Source organism: Styela clava, chromosome 13 (assembly GCF_964204865.1).
Source record: "Styela clava chromosome 13, kaStyClav1.hap1.2, whole genome shotgun sequence".
NCBI classification, from domain to species: domain Eukaryota; kingdom Metazoa; phylum Chordata; class Ascidiacea; order Stolidobranchia; family Styelidae; genus Styela; species Styela clava.
This window is the reverse complement of record NC_135262.1, coordinates 19,204,182-19,223,426: the sequence shown is the minus strand read 5'-3', so window position 1 is coordinate 19,223,426 and position 19,245 is coordinate 19,204,182. Positions and strand designations below refer to the sequence as shown.

Here is a 19,245-nt window from a genome sequence, read left to right as displayed (position 1 = left end):
ATGGTTTCGTTATTATTTGTGATAAACTAAATCTGCGATTGTGTCGATAAAATATACATACGACTGTGAATGGCGAAGTCGTACTCTATAAGTTTTATGCCTAAACAATCAGAGCAATAACGCTATGAGACCAACACTCTTACAGCGCCATCTTAATATAAAGCAACATGCTCATCACAAAAGCATTTTTTCAATGCAAAAGGGAGGAGAGCGCGAAGTTTGTAACGGTGGCGGTCAAACGGTGGCGCGCTCAAAAAGTTTGAGAACCACTGGCTTAGACCCTTTGGCTAACATCAAACAAAAATAGGTTTGGGTGACCCAACAGCGATAATACATCTCAAATCTGTCAAATTTGCAAGAATAGAAAGACTGGGATCCATAATTAGACTATGAGATGACAAGTGAACTTGGTATTACGTAGAATGAGATTATGTTATTATTATTTATTTATATTATTTTGTTATTGCACTCATATTTAGGATATATGATATTAGGTTGTGCACTGCATATAGAATCCGGGCAATAAAAATTTAAGTCAATACGAGCCTACTAAAGATTGTTTAGTCAACTTTTTTCTGTAGAAATTTCCCACTTCAATTTTCAACAACCTGAAAAGTCTGGAATTTGAAATGAAAATATGCTGAAAAATGCAATCAATAATATGTTGTATATTATGATATATATATATTAATGGGTGTCTTATGACTTGAAACCTAATACTGACAAAACAATATGATCTTTAATGCAGCAAGTTCAATATTAGTGACAGACCCATTAGTTATAATACATACAATAAAATAAACTCTCGGTTTTTAATGGGCACTTGCGGAACCCTAGATCACTGCAAACCCCGATTGAAAACCTCTGCGTTTAAAAGTAGTTGACGATTACTCATCTCCATAATCTTAAAATCAATTTATTTGCGGATTCTATTTTTTCAATGCGGTAGCTTTTTTATCAATATTCACTTCACTGGTTCTCAAATTTAACACTTGTCGTTTTATTTTTTATACAGACATTCATTTCATGATGAAAATATTGTGGGCAATTTATTTGGAGCGTATATCATTCTTAGTTTGCATCTACACTTTGATGTAAGTAGAACTTTTATATTCTACTTTCCCTAAAGTCTAAAATATCTCTAGCTGTAGAAAATTAGAAATATAATTCAGGTCATCCAGAAATTAAACATATATATGCTAAGGCAGTTTAGTATTCAAGATGTTTATTTGGTTGGGAAAAAAATACAACTTAATAATGGTAACCATGTGATAGATCTATCGTCACAAAAAAGCTATCCTTGTCTAAATCCTTGATTTTGAAAGTCATAAAAAATTTTTTTGGTGATTGCTGATCCTAGCATACTGAGCTTCTTTGTAAGTAAGTTACCTATTGCTAATTAAGACAGCAGTATCCGCATCGTTTAATAATATGACATTCTTGTTCATATATAGTTCGGTGCAAATAATTAAAAAGAAAACTATATATAAAAGTTCTTAATAAAGGGTAAGCTTCAAGTATTCAAAGGCAATGCCCAAAAATGAATAATCTCTTGGAGTGACAGTAGTGAGAAGCATTTTTAAAAATATCGTATAAGTTCGTGAAACTGTATAAAAATAACGTTTCTCCAGGTTGTCAAGGATTCCTTGAAATAATAGTCTTCTATAACAGCGCTTCTCGAACTTTTTTATACTGTCGACCCCTTACAGTACCTCATACATTATCATTACCCCTCAGAAATACAATGAATTGCAAAGTTACAAACAAATTTATCGACAGTCATTTAAACACCGTAGATGGCTCTTTATCCTCGAAACTCTGGATCTCGTGATTCAAATTGGTTACAGGCTGTAACAGCAGTTTTCTGTTAGAAGTATTAAGATTTAAAGAAAGGGAAAGCATAAAACCAACCCTGTGTATGAATATTTTGTCGAGTTTGTGCTGCAAGCCTGCAAAGCAAAATAAAAATTTTGTTTTTGAATATTTATACTAAAAATGAGTAGCTCAGGGTCTGTATTTTTCAATGTTATGAAGGCTTTTTTAGCAAATGTAGATGCAAAAGCAGGGCTTTTAAATCATCTTTTCAGGCTTTTCTGCTCTGTTATAGTTATTTTGTAACCTTAGTTATGTTTATCCAACAATATGCTGCATGGCATGTCACATCTCTGTCTAAGCAAGTCGTTGGTATTAAAAAGTGTTATTGGTAGGGATGGCCAGAACTGAATAATCTACTATCACGAATACTCACTTCTCGAAATAATGTATTGTGTGGTTTCATAAAAATATGCTTTTACACTTTATTTGGTGAGTGATTTAGCATTTGATTTTGTGGAAACTTAAAAATATTTACTAGGTTCACCAGGTTTAGTAGACTATGTCGTTATGTCAGTCTGGACAGCGGAATGTCCATACATCCGAAAACAAATAACTGACTATTTCCGTACCTGACCTGGACTTGTAACCGGACAAGAGGCTGTGTTTTTTTTTGCCATATGATTAAGCCATCTTATTCCCTTTCCTCTCTCCCAGAATAAATATGAAAATTACTTTTATTTCAGTAGCCAAAGAGTGTGTTTGGGTGTCTTGCGGCATTGATCTAGCTCCACTCTGTTAGATTAGATCATTACACATGTAAGCTGACTGGGTAAGTGGAGCTTTTATGATTTTTATCTTATCAATTGTGTGACTTATATTTATGATTTGGATGCGCACACAATAGATAGCCTATCTGTTAGAATAGTCAATATTTATTGGGTCATCGAATCTTTCTTCGGATGACCCAATAGTGCAATTACATGTTTACACGCATTTCACATATTTACCATGGAAATACCTTTGCTGAATCGGATTCTAGTCAGTCTGGTTTTCATGGCAAGTGTGCGATTTGGTAGCGCTGAAGGTAGGACAATGCATGTGAGCGAATGCAGAGAAAAATCACAATAAAAAATATTGAATAATACAGTCACTATAATAACTGAATTGAAGGAGCTAACAAATTCTAACATTACAAAGTGACCAATCATAGAGAACACGCACCTTTCGAATCCTCATATAAACGCCAAAACTAAGTCTCACTGACAACTAAATGAGCCTCACTTGCAACGCTACTTTTTCGTGCCAGGATTTCGAAACTTGCATTTGTATGGCACTGCTTACATGGCGAAATTTTCTAATGGGATTCAGGAAATGGAATTCTGATTTGCCGCCCAAATTTTGTGAAAAAGGTCATGGAAGCGACTGTGGATTGGATCTGCGCAATCGTTCAATATAATTTCAAGAACAAGATAATTATTGAACTTATACTCGAAACATCTAATAACAAATGCAGTAAGACAGACGCAATCCACTGTTGCTTGACGATAATCGGCGATCACACACACAAAGGAAAATAACGAATAATGATATACAGTAGAGTCCGACGTAAAAATGTACCAATGTATCGGTATCGGCCATTTTTTCGATATCGGCTTAAAAATGAACCGATATATGCAGCTCTCTGATCTCATCCAGTATGCTTTGAACTATGAGTTATTATAGTGGGTGGGCGTGGAACATGCATGCGTCATTTACTGCCTCATTCAATTCATTACAGTTAGTATAGTGGTTGGGTGATTGCCCATAGATGTTCATTGCGTGGTGCGCTTGTGCACAACGAAATGTCTGCTATAATTTGCCTAATGGGAGTGCTAATCATCTTTGCATACCTACAAAGATAAAATGCATATTACGATGCACTTGGTTCAAGTATTTTAATAAACCAATAGAAGTGAGTCTAGTGACACATCATTGATACATTTGAATAAAAAAAAGGATTTGAAGTTTTTGGGATAAGCGCTGCTTTAGAAGAAATAATGTTCACTGTAAATACTATTCGCAGACAAATATTTTGTCCCGTTTCGACCACTCAACAAAATTGTATTTACATTGATGTAAATTACGTGTTATTAGAATATCGCTGATGTCGACAATTCCAAATATCGGTATCAGCCTTTTCATTGACATCGGTAGATCTCTAGTTCAAAGTGTAGAGCACTGCAACAGAAATAACTAAATTTAATTTTTGTAACACTATGAGAATCGCTGTATAGACAATAAAGACACAATGCTATTTCGAAGCCGATTATAAACAAACAACAATCTTCTTATAAGAACGTTGGTCAGATAGCGTGAGAATTAAATATGCAATTAGAGTAAATAACGAAATCCACTTTATGGTATTACGCATACCTCTTCATATGAGTCCTGAACAAGTTATTGATCATTGAAAACTTTTTATATATACAAATTTTAGTGGTTAGGTGGAGATTTATTTTATTGCTGTTGTGTTTGGCCATGCTCACCCCGTTAAATTGCGCAGCCTGTGACTCACAAGTAAATTACTTCTTCCTACATCTAAAGGCAAAATTTATATTCCATGTAAAATTCAGCTCTTCTCCGTGGGTAACATAACTTGGAGTAACAACCGCTTCAAACAAATCAGCAACGTGGAAAAACTGCGGTTTCGAAGTTCCATGATATCCCGGATCAACTTGGAAACCAAGCCATTTTGGGTTTGAAGTATATCCAGGATTGTAACCATGAAAAGATCTTGCATTGTAAATAGCTTGCTTTAAATCGGTAATAAGGCTGTAAGCTATTTGCCAATGCGAAGACCATCATAACAACACGCTCTAAAGCAGGTAATACTTGAACAAAACCCCACTTAAAATCAGTTTGCGGCGGGCTCGACAGTTCGATGAAGCGATGTGGGCGGGATTTGTACGCTGCTGCTCTAGTGTTCGTAACTATATATTTTGCCTGCTGAACAAATGTCAATATTGCAATATTTTTTCCGTGTACTCAAGGTTCGGGATGTATTTCATCAACCGGGTACCTTCCAATCCCACCCACACCCTTTTCGGCAAGACCAAGCTGTTTATCGGTTATTTACAAATGAATATAAACGATATAATTAATTACACTATGATTACACAGGAGTGCGTTCACTTGATGCGTCTTCATCTCTAAGTCCAACCCAACAGTCTGGCATTTGATATAGGTTAAGATCTGGAAGCTTCGCTAGCTTAAAAAATATTTTAAAACTATCGTTGAATTTTAGTTTGTTAAACTTAATCGTTAGTAGTTACAATTTGCCCCTGTTGCTTGTGCTGTGCCAGTGAAATATCACCTATTTGATATATAAAATGACATTGCTATGCATACATACAGAGTCATTTTTCTTTTTCATCAAACTTGAAACCCTGTCTTAATGTTTTTCCGACCAATACACATATATGAAATTAACTTACCAAAAATAGAAAACCCAACAACGATAAAATACAATAAGCTCTTTTGTAAACAGATCCAACTACATTCAGAATTTTTTCTATACTTCTCATTTTATTTACGACAACCGATCCATATACCTTGCAAGAATTGCTACTTTGGTCGTTCTGAATCGCCGTCGTCTACCTCCCGACTTTACGTCATTTCAACCGTAGCCTACTATTTAGTGCAATTATGCGTAATTTTCTAGAATACGTGTTGGAGTCGAAGGCAACGATATTTCAGGATCCAGGGGAAGGTCGCTACGCTACCCGCGAGGGAAATGTAAGGAAAAGATTTGAGTATAAAAAAGCGGATGTTATATAATGAATTTGATGGTTGCACCGGGGTCGTTGCGCCGGACGAATGGCGGAAATTCGTCCGGCGCACTGCCCCCAGCCACTTTAGTCCATTAAGTAGTTTAAATAATACGTCATAAACTGATCACTCTTAATGGAAATCGATTTCTATCAATTTTAGGGTCCGTGTTCACTCAACCGTGGCGAAATTTTTTTGTCATTATCTTCACTTTATATACCTTGTATGGCCCAAATATTACATCCCCATCTATTACCATTCTCGAGATATGACCTAAAATCACTGGAGCGTGACTGACATGTGGGAGAAAAAAAATTCTACCTAAAACTGATTCGAATGATTTTTCCGATCATGCCCATGCCTTCAGATTCTTGATAAGATCTCTCTGAAGCCGGCTAAAGGCCAAAATCACTAGACCGTGACGGAGGCATGAGAGGAAAAATATTCCTTGAAAAAAGTATTAAACTAATTTTTCTCAACCTACCTATGTATTTTTTTCTCTCAATATCTCAAATCTTAAGCGCAACATTCCGAACTCACTGGACCGTTACGGGGAAGGGGAATCCCCAAAGTTCGGGTGGTAATATATTCTATTAATTAGTCCCTTCGATATTTATGCATCAATTTGCCCAAAAACCGATTCCAAGTGCTCCTAATCGCCCCAAAACCCTATTGCTTAAGTGGGCGTGGCTTTTCACACGTTTTCTCACCACTGGGGGGGTGGTGGCAGTGCCCCCACCCCCAATAGTACTTGTATAAATTCCCAATACTCGGGCAAACGCTTTCTGGCCCCGGAAACGAAGCTAAACGGCCTCTAAACACCAAAATCACTGTAACGTGACTTGATTGACAGCTGATTGACCAATAAACAGCCTTGAGCCCCTAAAAGCCCGTTTTGGCCCTTTTCCTCTGGCCCGATCGTTCCCAAAAATTTTCTGCGTTATACCGACACTGTCCCCGACCTACATGCCAAATTTTGTCCCAATCGGCCCGCCAGTTTTTCTCGAAATGGTAACCCGTAGGCCCTTAGCAAATATACTTTATACCAGTCCTTTCGTGCAACGAATTCTGATCCATACTGTGCTATAGCACTAAACTGCTATATACTTGCCTTACCATCCAGGGGAAGGTCGCTGCGCTACCCGCGAGGGGAAATGTATGGAAATATTTTTAGTAAATTAAGAAGCATATGTTTGTTTGAAGTTTGTTGGAGGTCCCGGGTCGTTGCGCCGGACGAATGACGGAAATTCGTCCGGCGCTGTGCCCCCGACACCTCTAGTCCGTTAAGAAGTTCAAATACCCTGTAATAAACTAATCACCCCTAACAGGAGTCGAATTTTTCCAATTTTAAGGTTCGTGATCACTCAACCGTGACGAATTTTTTCTGACATAAACTAGACCTCAACTACCTTGTATGACCCAAATATGGCACCTCTACCTTCTACCATTCTCGAGATATAGCGTAAAATCACTGGAGCGTGACTGAGGAGCTGGTGAAATAAAATTTCTTTCAAAATAGATTCGAATAAATTTTCTGAACATGCCCATGCCTTTACTTTCTTAATAAGTCCTTTCAGAGGCCTGCAATAAGCCAAAATCACTAGACCATGACTGGGGGGTAAGAGAAAAATATTTTCTTGAAAAACGCGTTAAACTAATTTTTCCCAACATACCTATCCATTCTATTTCTCGATAGCTTCACTTTCGGGTGCGCAACCTTCTTACGCCACTGGAGGGCGATTGGGAGGGGGAATTCCCAAAGTTCAGGTGGTGAAATATTCTACATATTAGTCCCTTTGAGATCTAAGCGTCATTTTGCCCAAAAACCAATTCCAAGTGCTCCTAATAGCCCAAAAACCATATTACTCAAGTGGGCGTGGCTTTACATACGTTTTCTCACCACTGGGGGGGCGGTGGCAGTGCCCCCACCCCCAACATCACTTGGATAAATTCCCAATACTCGGGCAAACGCTTTTTGGCCCCGAAAACGGAGCTAAACGGCCTCTAACCCCCAAAATCACTCTAGCGTTACTTGATTGACAGCTTATTGACCAATCAGAAGCCTCGGGCCACTAAAAGCCCGTTTTGACCCACTTCCTTTGGCCCGATCGTTCTGAAAAATTTTCCGGGTTATCACGACACTATCCCCGACCTACATGCCAAGTTTCGTCCCGATCGGCCCGGCAGTTTCCTGGGAAACTGAGAATCACACCCTCTCTGAGAATATACTTCATACCAGCAGTTTGCACTCTGTGCAACGATTTTTGATTCAGACTGTGCTTTCGCACTTGCGTGCTTTCAGGTTGCCTTACCATCCAGGGGAAGGTCGCTACGCTACCCGCGAGGGGAAATGTATGGAAATATTTTTAGTAAATTAAAAAGCATATGTTTGTTTGAAGTTTGTTGGAGGTCCCGGGTCGTTGCGCCGGACGAATGACGAAAATTCGTCCGGCGCTGTGCCCCCGACACCTCTAGTCCGTTAAGAAGTTCAAATACCCTGTAATAAACTAATCACCCCTAACCGGAGTCGAATTTTTCCAATTTTAAGGTCCGTGATCACTCAACCGTGACGAATTTTTTTTGACACAAACTAGACCTCAACTACCTTGTATGACCCAAATATGGCACCTCTACCTTCTACCATTCTCGAGATATAGCGTAAAATCACTGGGGCGTGACTGAAGAGCTGGAGAAATAAAATTTCTTTTAAAATAGATTCGAATAAATTTTCTAAACATGCCCATGCCTTCACTTTCTTAATAAGTCCTTTCAGAGGCCTGCAATAAGCCAAAATCACTAGACCATGACTGGGGGGTAAGAGAAAAATAATTTCTTGAAAAACGTGTTAAACTAATTTTTCCCAACATACCTATCTATTCTATTTCTCGATAGCTTCACTTTCAGGTGCGCAACCTTCTTACGCCACTGGAGGGCGATTGGGAGGGGGAATTCCCAAAGTTCAGGTGGTGAAATATTCTATATATTAGTCCCTTTGAGATCCAAGCTTCACTTTGCCCAAAAACCAATTCCAAGTGCTCCTAACAGCCCTAAAACCATATTACTCAAGTGGGCGTGGCTTTACATACGTTTTCTCACCACTGGGGGGGCGGTGGCAGTGCCCCCACCCCCAACATCACTTGGATAAATTCCCAATACTCGGGCAAACGCTTTTTGGCCCCGAAAACGGAGCTAAACGGCTTCTAAACCCCAAAATCACTCTAGCGTTACTTGATTGACAGCTTATTGACCAATCAGAGGCCTCGGGCCACTAAAAGCCCGTTTTGACCCACTTCCTTGGGCCCGATCGTTCTGAAAAATTTTCCGGGTTATCACGACACTATCCCCGACCTACATGCCAAGTTTCGTCCCGATCGGCCCGGCAGTTTCCTGGGAAACTGAGAATCACACCCTCTCTGAGAATATACTTCATACCAGCAGTTTGCACTCTGTGCAACGATTTTTGATTCAGACTGTGCTTTCGCACTTACGTGCTCTCGGGTTGCCTGACCATCCAGAATAGACGTCTGCCTGCGGCAGCCGCGAGGGGGCCGCGGGCGCACAAATGGTTGGTTCGGGACCATGACGGGTATGTCCGTGACGCTCTGGCCGCCATCCGTTGCGTCGGACGGATCGCGGCATGATCCGACCGACGCCATTTACCCCCCCCTAACATAAACAGTACTGTTTGTATGACCGGGAGTCTACTTTTATCAATTTTAAGGTCCGTGATCACTCGACCGTGACGAAATTTTATAGGCATAAACTACACTCCAACTAGCTTCTATAACCCAAATACGAGACCCCTATCTATCACCGTTCTCGAGATATGGCCTAAAATTACTGGACCGTAACTGAAGCCTACGGGAAAAAAAATTCCGCTAATACCTGATTGGAATAATTTTTCTGATCATGCCCATGCCTTTAGATTCTGGATAGGAACTCTCAACAGCCGGCAAAAGGCCAAAATCACTAGACCGTGACGGAGGCACGGGAGCAAAAAAATTCCTTGAAAAAAGTATTAAACTAAACTTTCTCAACCTACCTATGTATTTTTTTTTCTCAATATCTCAATTCCCAAGCGCAACGTTCCGAAGTCACTGGACCGTTACGTGGTAGGGGAATCCCCAAAGTTGGGGTGGTAATATATTCTATTAATTAGTCCCTTCGATATTTATGCATCACTTTGCCCGAAAACCGATTCCAAGTGCTCCTAATCGCCCAAAAACCATATTACCTAAGTGGGCGTGGCTTTCTACACGTTTTCTCGTCACTGGGGGGGCGGGGGCACTTCCCCCACCCCCAAACATGTTTGGAAAAATTCCCAATACCCGGGCAAACCGTTTCCCGGCCCGGAAACGCAGCTAAACGGCTTCTAAACCCCAAAATCACTCTAGCGTGACTTGATTGACAGCATGGAAATAGCAATGTCACACATCCTAGATTTTGGGCCACTAAATGCCCTATTTGACCAACTTCCTCTGGCCCGATCGTGCTGAAAAATTTTAATTAGTAGTTTGGGATCGTCCCCCATCTTTTGACACCACCGGCGAGTCTCTAGCACTTGCGGAACTCCGTAACATACCCTGTTGTACCCCTATTCTGTATACACAACCTAATCATCCTGGCCCGTGGTGCCTGGTTTTTGTGGCAGCTATCGCTGCATTGAAAGAGACGGCGGGATCCCATCCAGGGACGGTCGCTGCGCTACCCGCGAGGGGAAATGTAAGGGAGATATTTTAGTATAAACGAGCGTATGTTTCATTATGAGTTTGTTGGATGCACCAGGGTCGTTGCGCCGGACGAATGGCGGAAATTCGTCCGGCGCGTAGCCCCCAGCCACTTTAGTTCATTCAGTAGGTTAAATAACACGTCATAAACTGATCACTCTTGATGGATGTCGATTTTTATCAATTTTGAGGTCCGTGATCACTCGACCGTGACGAAATTTTATAGGCATAAACTTTACTCCAACTACCTTGTATGACCCAAATATGAGACCCCTGTCTATTACCGTTCTCGAGATATGGCAGAAAATCACTGGACCGTTACTGAAGGCTACTAGAAAATTTTTTTTGCTGATACGTGATTGGAATGATTTTTCTGATCATGCCCATGCCTTTAGATTCTTGATAAGACCTCTCTGAAGCCGGCAAAAGGCCAAAATCACTAGACCGTGACGGAGGCACGGGAGCAAAAAAATTTCTTGAAAAAAGTATTAAACTAAACTTTCTCAACCTACCTATGTATTTTTTTTTCTCAATATCTCAATTCTTAAGCGCAACATTCCGAACTCACTGGACCGTTACGGGGACGGGGAATCCCCAAAGTTCGGGTGGTGATATATTCTATTAATTAGTCCCTTCGATATTTATGCATCGCTTTGCCCGAAAACCGATTCCAAGTGCTCCTATTCGCCCAAAAACCATATTACCTAAGTGGGCGTGGCTTTCCACACGTTTTCTCACCATTGAGGGGGCGGTGGCGGTGCCCCCACCCCCAATTATACTTGGATAAATTCCTAATACTCGGGCAAACGCTTTCTGGCCCCGGAAACGGAGCTAAACGGCCTCTAAACCCCAAACCCACTCTTGCGTGACTTGATGGACAGCCGATTGACCAATCAGCAGCTCCGGGCCACTAAATTACCGTTTTGGCCCACTTCCTATGGCCCGATCGTTCTGAAAAATTTTCTGTGTTCGTTTGGTAAGTGTCCCCCGATACATGCAAAGTTTCAACCCCATCGGCCCGCCAGTTTTCTGGGAAATGGTAACTCGTAGGGTCTGCCCTAACATACTCTGGACTAGTCTTTCGTGCAACGAATTCTGATCTATACTGTGCATGACGCACTATAGTGCTTTTCCTTGCCTAACCATCCAGGGGAGGTCGCTACGCTACCCGCGAGGGGAAATGTGTTGAAATATTTTTAGTAAATTAAGAAGCAGATGTTTGTTTGAAGTTTGTTGGAGGACCCGGGTCGTTGCGCCGGACGAATGGCGAAAATTCGTCCAGCGCTGTGCCCCCGACCCCTCTAGTCTATTAAGAAGTTCAAATGCCCTGTAATAAACTGATCACCCTTAATCGGAGTCGAATTTTTCCAATTTTAAGGTCCGTGATCACTCAACCGTGACGAATTTTTTTTGACACAAACTAGACCTCAACTACCTTGTATGACCCAAATATGGCACCTCTACCTTCCACCATTCTCGAGATATAACGTAAAATCACTGGAGCGTGACCGAGAAGATGAGGAAATAAAATTTCTTTCAAAATAGATTCAAATAATTTTTCTAAACATGCCCATGCCTTTACTTTCTTAATAGGTCCTTTCAGAGGCCTGCAATAGGCCAAAATCACTAGACCATGACTGGGGAGTGAGAGAAAAAAAATTTCTTGAAAAAAGCATTAAACTAAATTTTCCCAACATACCTATCTATTTTATTTCTCGATAGCTTCATTTTTATGTGCGCAACCTTCTTACGCCACTGGAGGGCGATTGGGAGGGGGAAGTCCCAAGATTAAGGTGGTGAAATATTCTATATATTAGTCCCTTTGGGATTTAAGCATCACTTTGCCCAAAAACCAATTCCAAGTGCTCCTAATAGCCCAAAAACCATATTACATAAGTGGGCGTGGCTTTCCACACGTTTTCTCATCACTGGGGGGGTGGTGGCACTGCCCCCACCCCCAATTATACTTGGAAAAATTCCCAATACTCGGGCAAACGCTTTCTGACCCCGGAAACACAGCTAAACGGCCTCTAAACCCCAAACTCACTCTTGCGTGACTTGATGGACAGCCGATTGACCAATCAGCAGCCTTGGGCCCCTAAAATCCCGTTTTGGCCCACTTCCTTTGGCCCGATCGCTCCCAAAAATTTTCTGTGTTCGTTTGGTAACTACCTCCCGCTACATGCCAAGTTTCGGCCCGATTGGCCCGCCAGTTTTCTGGGAAATGGTGTTTACCAGCGGCGGCTGAACAAAAATCTTAACGTTTCACTGTCATTGTAATGATCAGATAAATTGATAGAGTATTCGTGGAGGTATTAGCAACTGAAGTTGAAAAGATTTTTCATACCAGCTAAGATAGCAAAAATATCATTATAGATATGTTGAAATAGTATGCAGAAGTACAAAATTGCACTATACTATAAATGTTATTTTCATTTACCTTCAGGTTTAATTTCAAACTCTGGTGCTGAAACCTTGCCATGTATATGCAGACATAAAGGCAGTTAAGAGTGGTAAAATTGATACTATAAATACTAATATATATATTTGATGAATAATATTGATGGAACTCTTAATAATGAAGTGGGGTCGGTCTCCAGTCGAGCGTATATTTTTCTCTCTTCGTTGGCTTTCCTTTTTTCGGTAAGAAAAATATAGTCATTTGCGAATAGCTGTAGGATTTTCAATTGAGACTTCAATAACTTAAATCTAACAAAGCATTGCATAATTAGTAGCAAGTATTGGCAAAAATATAGAATCGTATATATACTAAACAATACAAAATCGCATAGTAATGAATATTTTAAACAAAAATCTGACAAAGTATAATTATTTTTTATTATTTAGTTGTCGAAACCCCCTGATGTGATTTTATTGGTGTTTTCTGCTGCGCCGTCGACAGCCTTTGATGACAATCCACACGCTCAGGGCGCAGAAACCATTGTGTCCCAGGTAACGTAGTTTCATTTTATTAAGTGAACAATCTAGGGATTTCCCGTTTTTTTTTATATACATTGATTTAGTAATTCACGTATTTTGGGATCATGTTATGTAAAATTTGATTTTCAACTAATATTCGAAATCACTATAGTTAGTCGTTATGCTTTCTTTATTGCAAAAATACTTTAGTGGGATTTAACTGAAGATCGCAGTTGGATACCAGGCTTCCTTCAATCAATTTTTTACGTAGGTTTTATGCCTGGGACTATCGTTTTTGGACAATTATCCGATCGCTATGGAAGAAAGAAAATTTCGGTTATAGGTGAGAAAATTTATTTGCGACTTCTGCGATTTTAAAGTAATTAAAAAGAGCATTTGAAATATATTTTCAGGATACATATTAGTTCTGATATTTCAAGTTATCACTGGATTTTGTCAAAATTGGCAACAATTTGCAGTATGTAGAGCTATATCAGGCTTCCTTGTTGGCGGTTTAAGTGTTGTGACAACTATACTTATACAAGAAACTACGGGATCGAAGCTTTGGGTCCTGAACGGTGAGTACAAATGACTCCAATTCCATTTACTGGTACAACAGGAATTGCTTATATGACTTTCATATGATTTTAATCCAAAATGAATAAATAATAATTGCAAAAACCCATAAGCTCGACAACAGCTATATGACTGAATGAATCTATTTTCAGGTGCTCTCGGTGCAATAGGATTCACCGCAAATATGTTAGCGTTTCTATGGGTTGCCTATCTTTATCCTAGTTGGAGACAAATGTATTTTATTACAACTATACCTGGAATTCTTGGATTTGTTTTTTTATAGTAAGTGAAAAAATACGTTAGTGAATATATTTGAAGATATAAATCGCATTTTCTCAATATTGATAAAATATGGCAAAGTCCGAGGGAAAGCGAATGGATCTCAAGCTTTCATATCGAGGATGTTTAATTTTTTGTATTATTTAACGATGGTGAATTGGATATAGCATTGTGAAATATTTATATATCCCGTGCTAGTTCTGTCGAAATGCCAATATTTTCAATACTGCTAGTCCATACATTAGTAAAGTTTAAGTGCATATTACATGAAATTGATGCAGAAATTTAGCTTAACACCTTTCAGCATTGTCCCAGAGTCGCCGCGTTGGCTGTTGTCTCGCGGTAAACCAGACAGCGCAGAAGAAGTGATGCAAAAACTATCAAGGTGGAATGGATCGCCCCACACAGGTATTTTATATTATATATATATATATATATGTGATTATGAACAAATATTTTGGATGCCCGCAAATTTGAATATCACTCAAAGATATTTGCTTACGAAAAACAAAAAGTAAATTACATGTGTAATTGCTGATACGTAAATTCTCCTATAATATGATTCTAATATTTCAATAACGCTTGATAATTATTATTAATATATTAAGAATATGCTCTTCTGCCGGGGAACGCGAAAGAACGCCAAGATGAGGGACATCAAAATGAAAGTACGTATATATCAAACGCGGATTAAATAATTCTAGATATACGTTTTTTTTAAAACATTCTCACAAATGAAATTCACAAACACAGAATCTTCTAACCAGCTCCAGAAGATTTTAGAACAGCTATCTTGCCAATGTCGACATCAATAGAGATGAAAACGTCAATGAAGGCACGAGATGGAATTATTTTAAACTCGTTTTAAATACCGTTCCTGGATGAAGTCAGATCTAGATGAACACTTGAATGAATGTCAAGATATTATATTTTTAACTTCCCAAAAGAAACATTTACATCATAGGACAGAATTGCTGAACAGTTGCAAATGTAGGGATTAAACAGAATCCCCAGGATTGACTGACCAGAGTGTCGTTGACCTACTCTGACTCGTAATCTTAAGCCCACGCTTTACCTCTCAACACCCACGCGAATGAATAGACGTTAAAACCTCTATTTGATTTCATTCGTAGTTTTTCACGATATACAGAATACAATTTTAAAACTTCTTAAAACTAGAATCGGCTCACATTGAAAATCTATTGAACGGTATATATGTACGTTGATCAAATAACGAATTAACATTGAAAACGTGACCTCGTGATTCACGCCATGAACAGAAACTCTTATTAATTAACTCTATACGGGTAATTATGTACGTCGTGCGGATGGGATGTGTTTAAAATTTCTGAGAAAATGATATGACACAACGAAGTTGTTCTTGGAAGCTAAAGTTGTGTAACTTGTTCCTACGAAACTTAAAAGTTCCTACTAAACTTTAAAGGTTATATTTCACTAGATCGTCTAATGCTACAACAAAATTATGAATATGCACAACAAGAGCAAGATGCCTCAAGAGACGAGGAAGGCTCAATTATAGATTTGATAAGAAAACCTGTATTGCGATACAGAGCAGCCATTTTAAGTTTACAATGGTATGTATAATTTTGCATAGCTAAACTTGACATAATAACATCCGTAAGGTGTATCTATACGACCAATCTAAATGAGAGTTATACCGAAATGAAATAGATTGGACAAATATTGTTCGAGTATTTATATAAAAAAATAGCCATGTGTGAAATCCGTCTTCATTGTATATCCGGTTAGGTTTGTCTATCTTGACTCAAATCACGTTGTATTTTCAGGTTCACCGCAAGTTTTGTATTTTACGGCATAACACTTGGTTCTGGATCTTTTAGTTCAAATTTTTATGTTGCATATTTAATATCGGGATTGAGTCAGCTTCCATCAATACCCTTTACGATTTATCTTATGGAGAGAAGATGGTAAGCCAATACCATAACAGGAAAAAATCTCGAACTCACCATTTGTTTTGAACTTTCATAAAAATCACGTAGTCAATATCTGGGACTGACAGGCTGATAACTTGAATGAGTCCACAAAAAAAAAACATCTATTCGTTCTACTGGTAAAAATTAACCTACAAAATAACCGCAAAATAAAGCGAGAATCGTTGAAAGTGAATGAACGAACAGATCATATGACCTTGAAAATGAGTAAAGGCATCGTGGTGAAATTATAAACCGGCCGCGGGATTATATTTATATACTGATATATTTGACTCCATAAAAAATGGCCACATCCATAGAAAATAAGCAGCAAATGCTATATTATTAGTATATAACGCAAGAAATTGAAGAGGTGTTGCTAAGTATACTCAGTTGATTGTATTTGTTCAATTCTTATCCCCATATATATATATATAGTTTTAATCGATTTACTCAATACAGGGCTGGTAGAAGACGAACGCTGGTCTGCTTCATGGGTTTAGCTGCACTGTGTATGTTCGTCATGTACATCGTTTCCTTCGGCCAAGGTAATTTCAAATATTTACCTGAGAATAGCAACCTTACAAATTTGAAAATATGTTTTTTAATGTAATTACTTGGATGCCTACTGAACAGAACAGTTTTCGTTAAGTCGAAATGATGCTTGCGGACCCACAATAAAGTGCTGTTTACGAAATTCTATAACATAAACAGAATTTCAGGCCAAATATTCTGTCATGATAATACATTTAAAGATTCGGACGAAAGTAAAGTACATAATACATAAAGCGGGGCCTGGTTGGAGCAATTTAATTAACTGCTCTTCCATGTTAAATCCAATTTTAATTGATCAAATGTATTTTAATTATATAGTGTAAATTTTGTCTCAAATGACCATAATACATACGTATTATAAATTGCTGTAACCGGAAAATAATCTGTTTAACTGGAATTAGCTATAGCCGATTGAATGAATTTTTTTATTTCTCGTTAGACGTAAAAATTTTTTGATCTTTCATAGAGCTTCAGCCTTCATAAACCATCCCGTTTCAGTCGACAACAAACCCGACCAAGATTTTTTTGGTAAAAACAATAATATTACTTTACTAAAATGTAAATCTGGAAATAAATGTAGATAAACAGAAAGATTAAATTACCGTTTTTCATTCAGATCGCTCAAACTACGAATTGACACTTTTGGTTTTCGGAAAACTGGGAATCTGCGGAGCTTTTGATCTTATTTACGTATATACTGCAGAACTCTTTCCAACAGTTGTGAGAAACGTTGGACTGGGCTCAATGTCGTTCTGGGCAAGAGTTGGTGGTGTAATTGCTCCATTTTTAGCAAATCTTGCGGTAAGATTTTTATGAGAAGTACTATTGTGCAGCATCTGAAAGGTAACGGAACAAATATATCGTTGTCGTTATTATTGGACACGTTTAGTGGACATAACGATCGTTATGTTGTTCTTGTTCTTGTTGTTATTTGACACTTTTTGGACACCTAGTGGAAATATTAAAAAACCGCTTTTCTCTTTGATCACTGGACCAATTGCTTTGAAATTTTTAGTGGTTAAAGATGGAATTTTTCTCCAGAAGGCTATTACTTTTATTTATTTCAAATATTTCTGTTAGCTCTGTGAGATTTGTTTTTGTTTGCTATGACGTCACCGAATGTTCTGCGGGCATTGGACGCCATTTTGTGTCCTACTGTACTGCTTCGCTTGGTGTGAATATATTTGTAGACTGTGATCTGACGGTACGGAAACCGTACTGTACTGCGAACAGACGTGTCCATATATTTAGGCGTAGCTCTCTTGTTATCGTTTTGTGATTACTTTTTCATTTGAAGGTGTTTTCTGGATCGAATGACCCATTTCTTGCCTTTGGTATTGTGGGATTATTGAGCAGTGTTTTTGCTGCTTTCCTCCCTGAAACCCGAGCCAAGTTAATTCCGAACACCTTTGAAGAAGCGGAACTACAAGAAGAAGACAACGACGAAAATAGTTGTAATTCGATAACATGCTAACATTGACTATGTCCTCTACACTAATTGAATATAGTTATTGTGTATCGTCGTGAATAAATTATTGTTTATCGTGTTTTTTCTTATTTTTGTTTTTCGAAATTGAAAAAAACGGCACGACTAACTTTTATTTTTTTTTTTATTCTATATACAAGTTTTATTCTTCAATTTATTTTTATTTTATATACAAGTTTTATTCTTCAAACTGCTAACAAGCGCCAACGGCCAACCAAAACAAACGAATATTTAAGGAAATGGGTCAATAACCAAGAGCAGTTGCCCAGCCTTCCCACACAAGCAGACCTGTATCATCAAATAAAACGTACAGGCGGACTACGATAGCAATTTTAATAATAACACGAAAGAAACAGAAGAATACGAAAATTAGATCAAACTGCATTTCAAAGGTCATGTCATGGCTGATTTCGCTATTGCTATGATTTTAAGCAGTACGAGCGCGGCCCTCAATTTTTCAACTCAAATATAATAATATGGCGCGGCGTTGTGGATCATCATACGCTCGCCACCACATCTCTGATTACTCTGCGGGATTCGCAGGTTCGAATCCCATGCGGGGATAATTGTGTGCAAGAGGATTGCTGGACTCATCGCGACTTCCTCTACCATCAAATCCATGCTACCGAAAACAAATACCGTAACTAACTAATCCCATACCCGACATGGAATGGTAACCGGACGAGAGGCCGTGGTTCGCCATATGGTTAAGCCGTCTTGTCAACTTTCCTCCCCCGGGGATAAATATGTAAATCCTATAACAGACCTTCGGAGATCAGATTGGCGAACATTTTATTCCTCATAGACAATTCCAATATTGACGTTAAACAACGTGTTTGCGATCAGGTCACGCATACCACATTCAGCTAGAATAAAGAGATCAATATATACCTCACTTGCAGGGTATTTCTTTGGCCAATATTGAAGCAAATCAAGCTAGGATTGTAATTGCGACAGATAATCTCATAGCGCACTTCCAGCTTTTGCGTGGAGTGGGTCGACAACATGAACCAATAGGAATTGAAACTTCTCTTGGTTGGACTTGATCGGAAATATGCGTACAAGTATTGACAATAAAAAATTTTAAACTTGATGCATTGTGATTTAAGTGAACATTATACCATGTTAC

The 19,245-nt window shown here is 38.7% G+C and overlaps 1 protein-coding gene across 8 annotated transcripts; it reads left to right on the top strand.

Moving 5' to 3' along the window:
• Positions 1-15: 15 nt before the first annotated feature.
• Positions 16-18,177, top strand: LOC120336622 (solute carrier family 22 member 15-like). 8 transcript variants are annotated; one of them, XM_078119547.1, is made up of 15 exons: positions 19-1,094; positions 2,559-2,644; positions 4,428-4,679; positions 12,796-12,992; positions 13,197-13,301; positions 13,479-13,611; positions 13,682-13,846; positions 13,997-14,126; positions 14,428-14,531; positions 14,732-14,791; positions 15,583-15,718; positions 15,932-16,072; positions 16,538-16,623; positions 17,247-17,431; positions 17,928-18,177. In XM_078119547.1, exons 4-15 carry the CDS (start codon positions 12,900-12,902, stop codon positions 18,102-18,104), a joined length of 1,515 nt encoding a protein of 504 aa, XP_077975673.1. In that variant the 5' UTR covers positions 19-1,094; positions 2,559-2,644; positions 4,428-4,679; positions 12,796-12,899; the 3' UTR covers positions 18,105-18,177. The 8 variants fall into 8 exon arrangements, with proteins under 8 accessions (XP_077975675.1, XP_077975674.1, XP_077975673.1 ...); XM_078119546.1 differs by lacking the exon at positions 4,428-4,679; XM_078119549.1 differs by lacking the exons at positions 4,428-4,679; positions 15,932-16,072 and having other exon boundaries at positions 16-1,094.
• Positions 18,178-19,245: the final 1,068 nt, after the last annotated feature.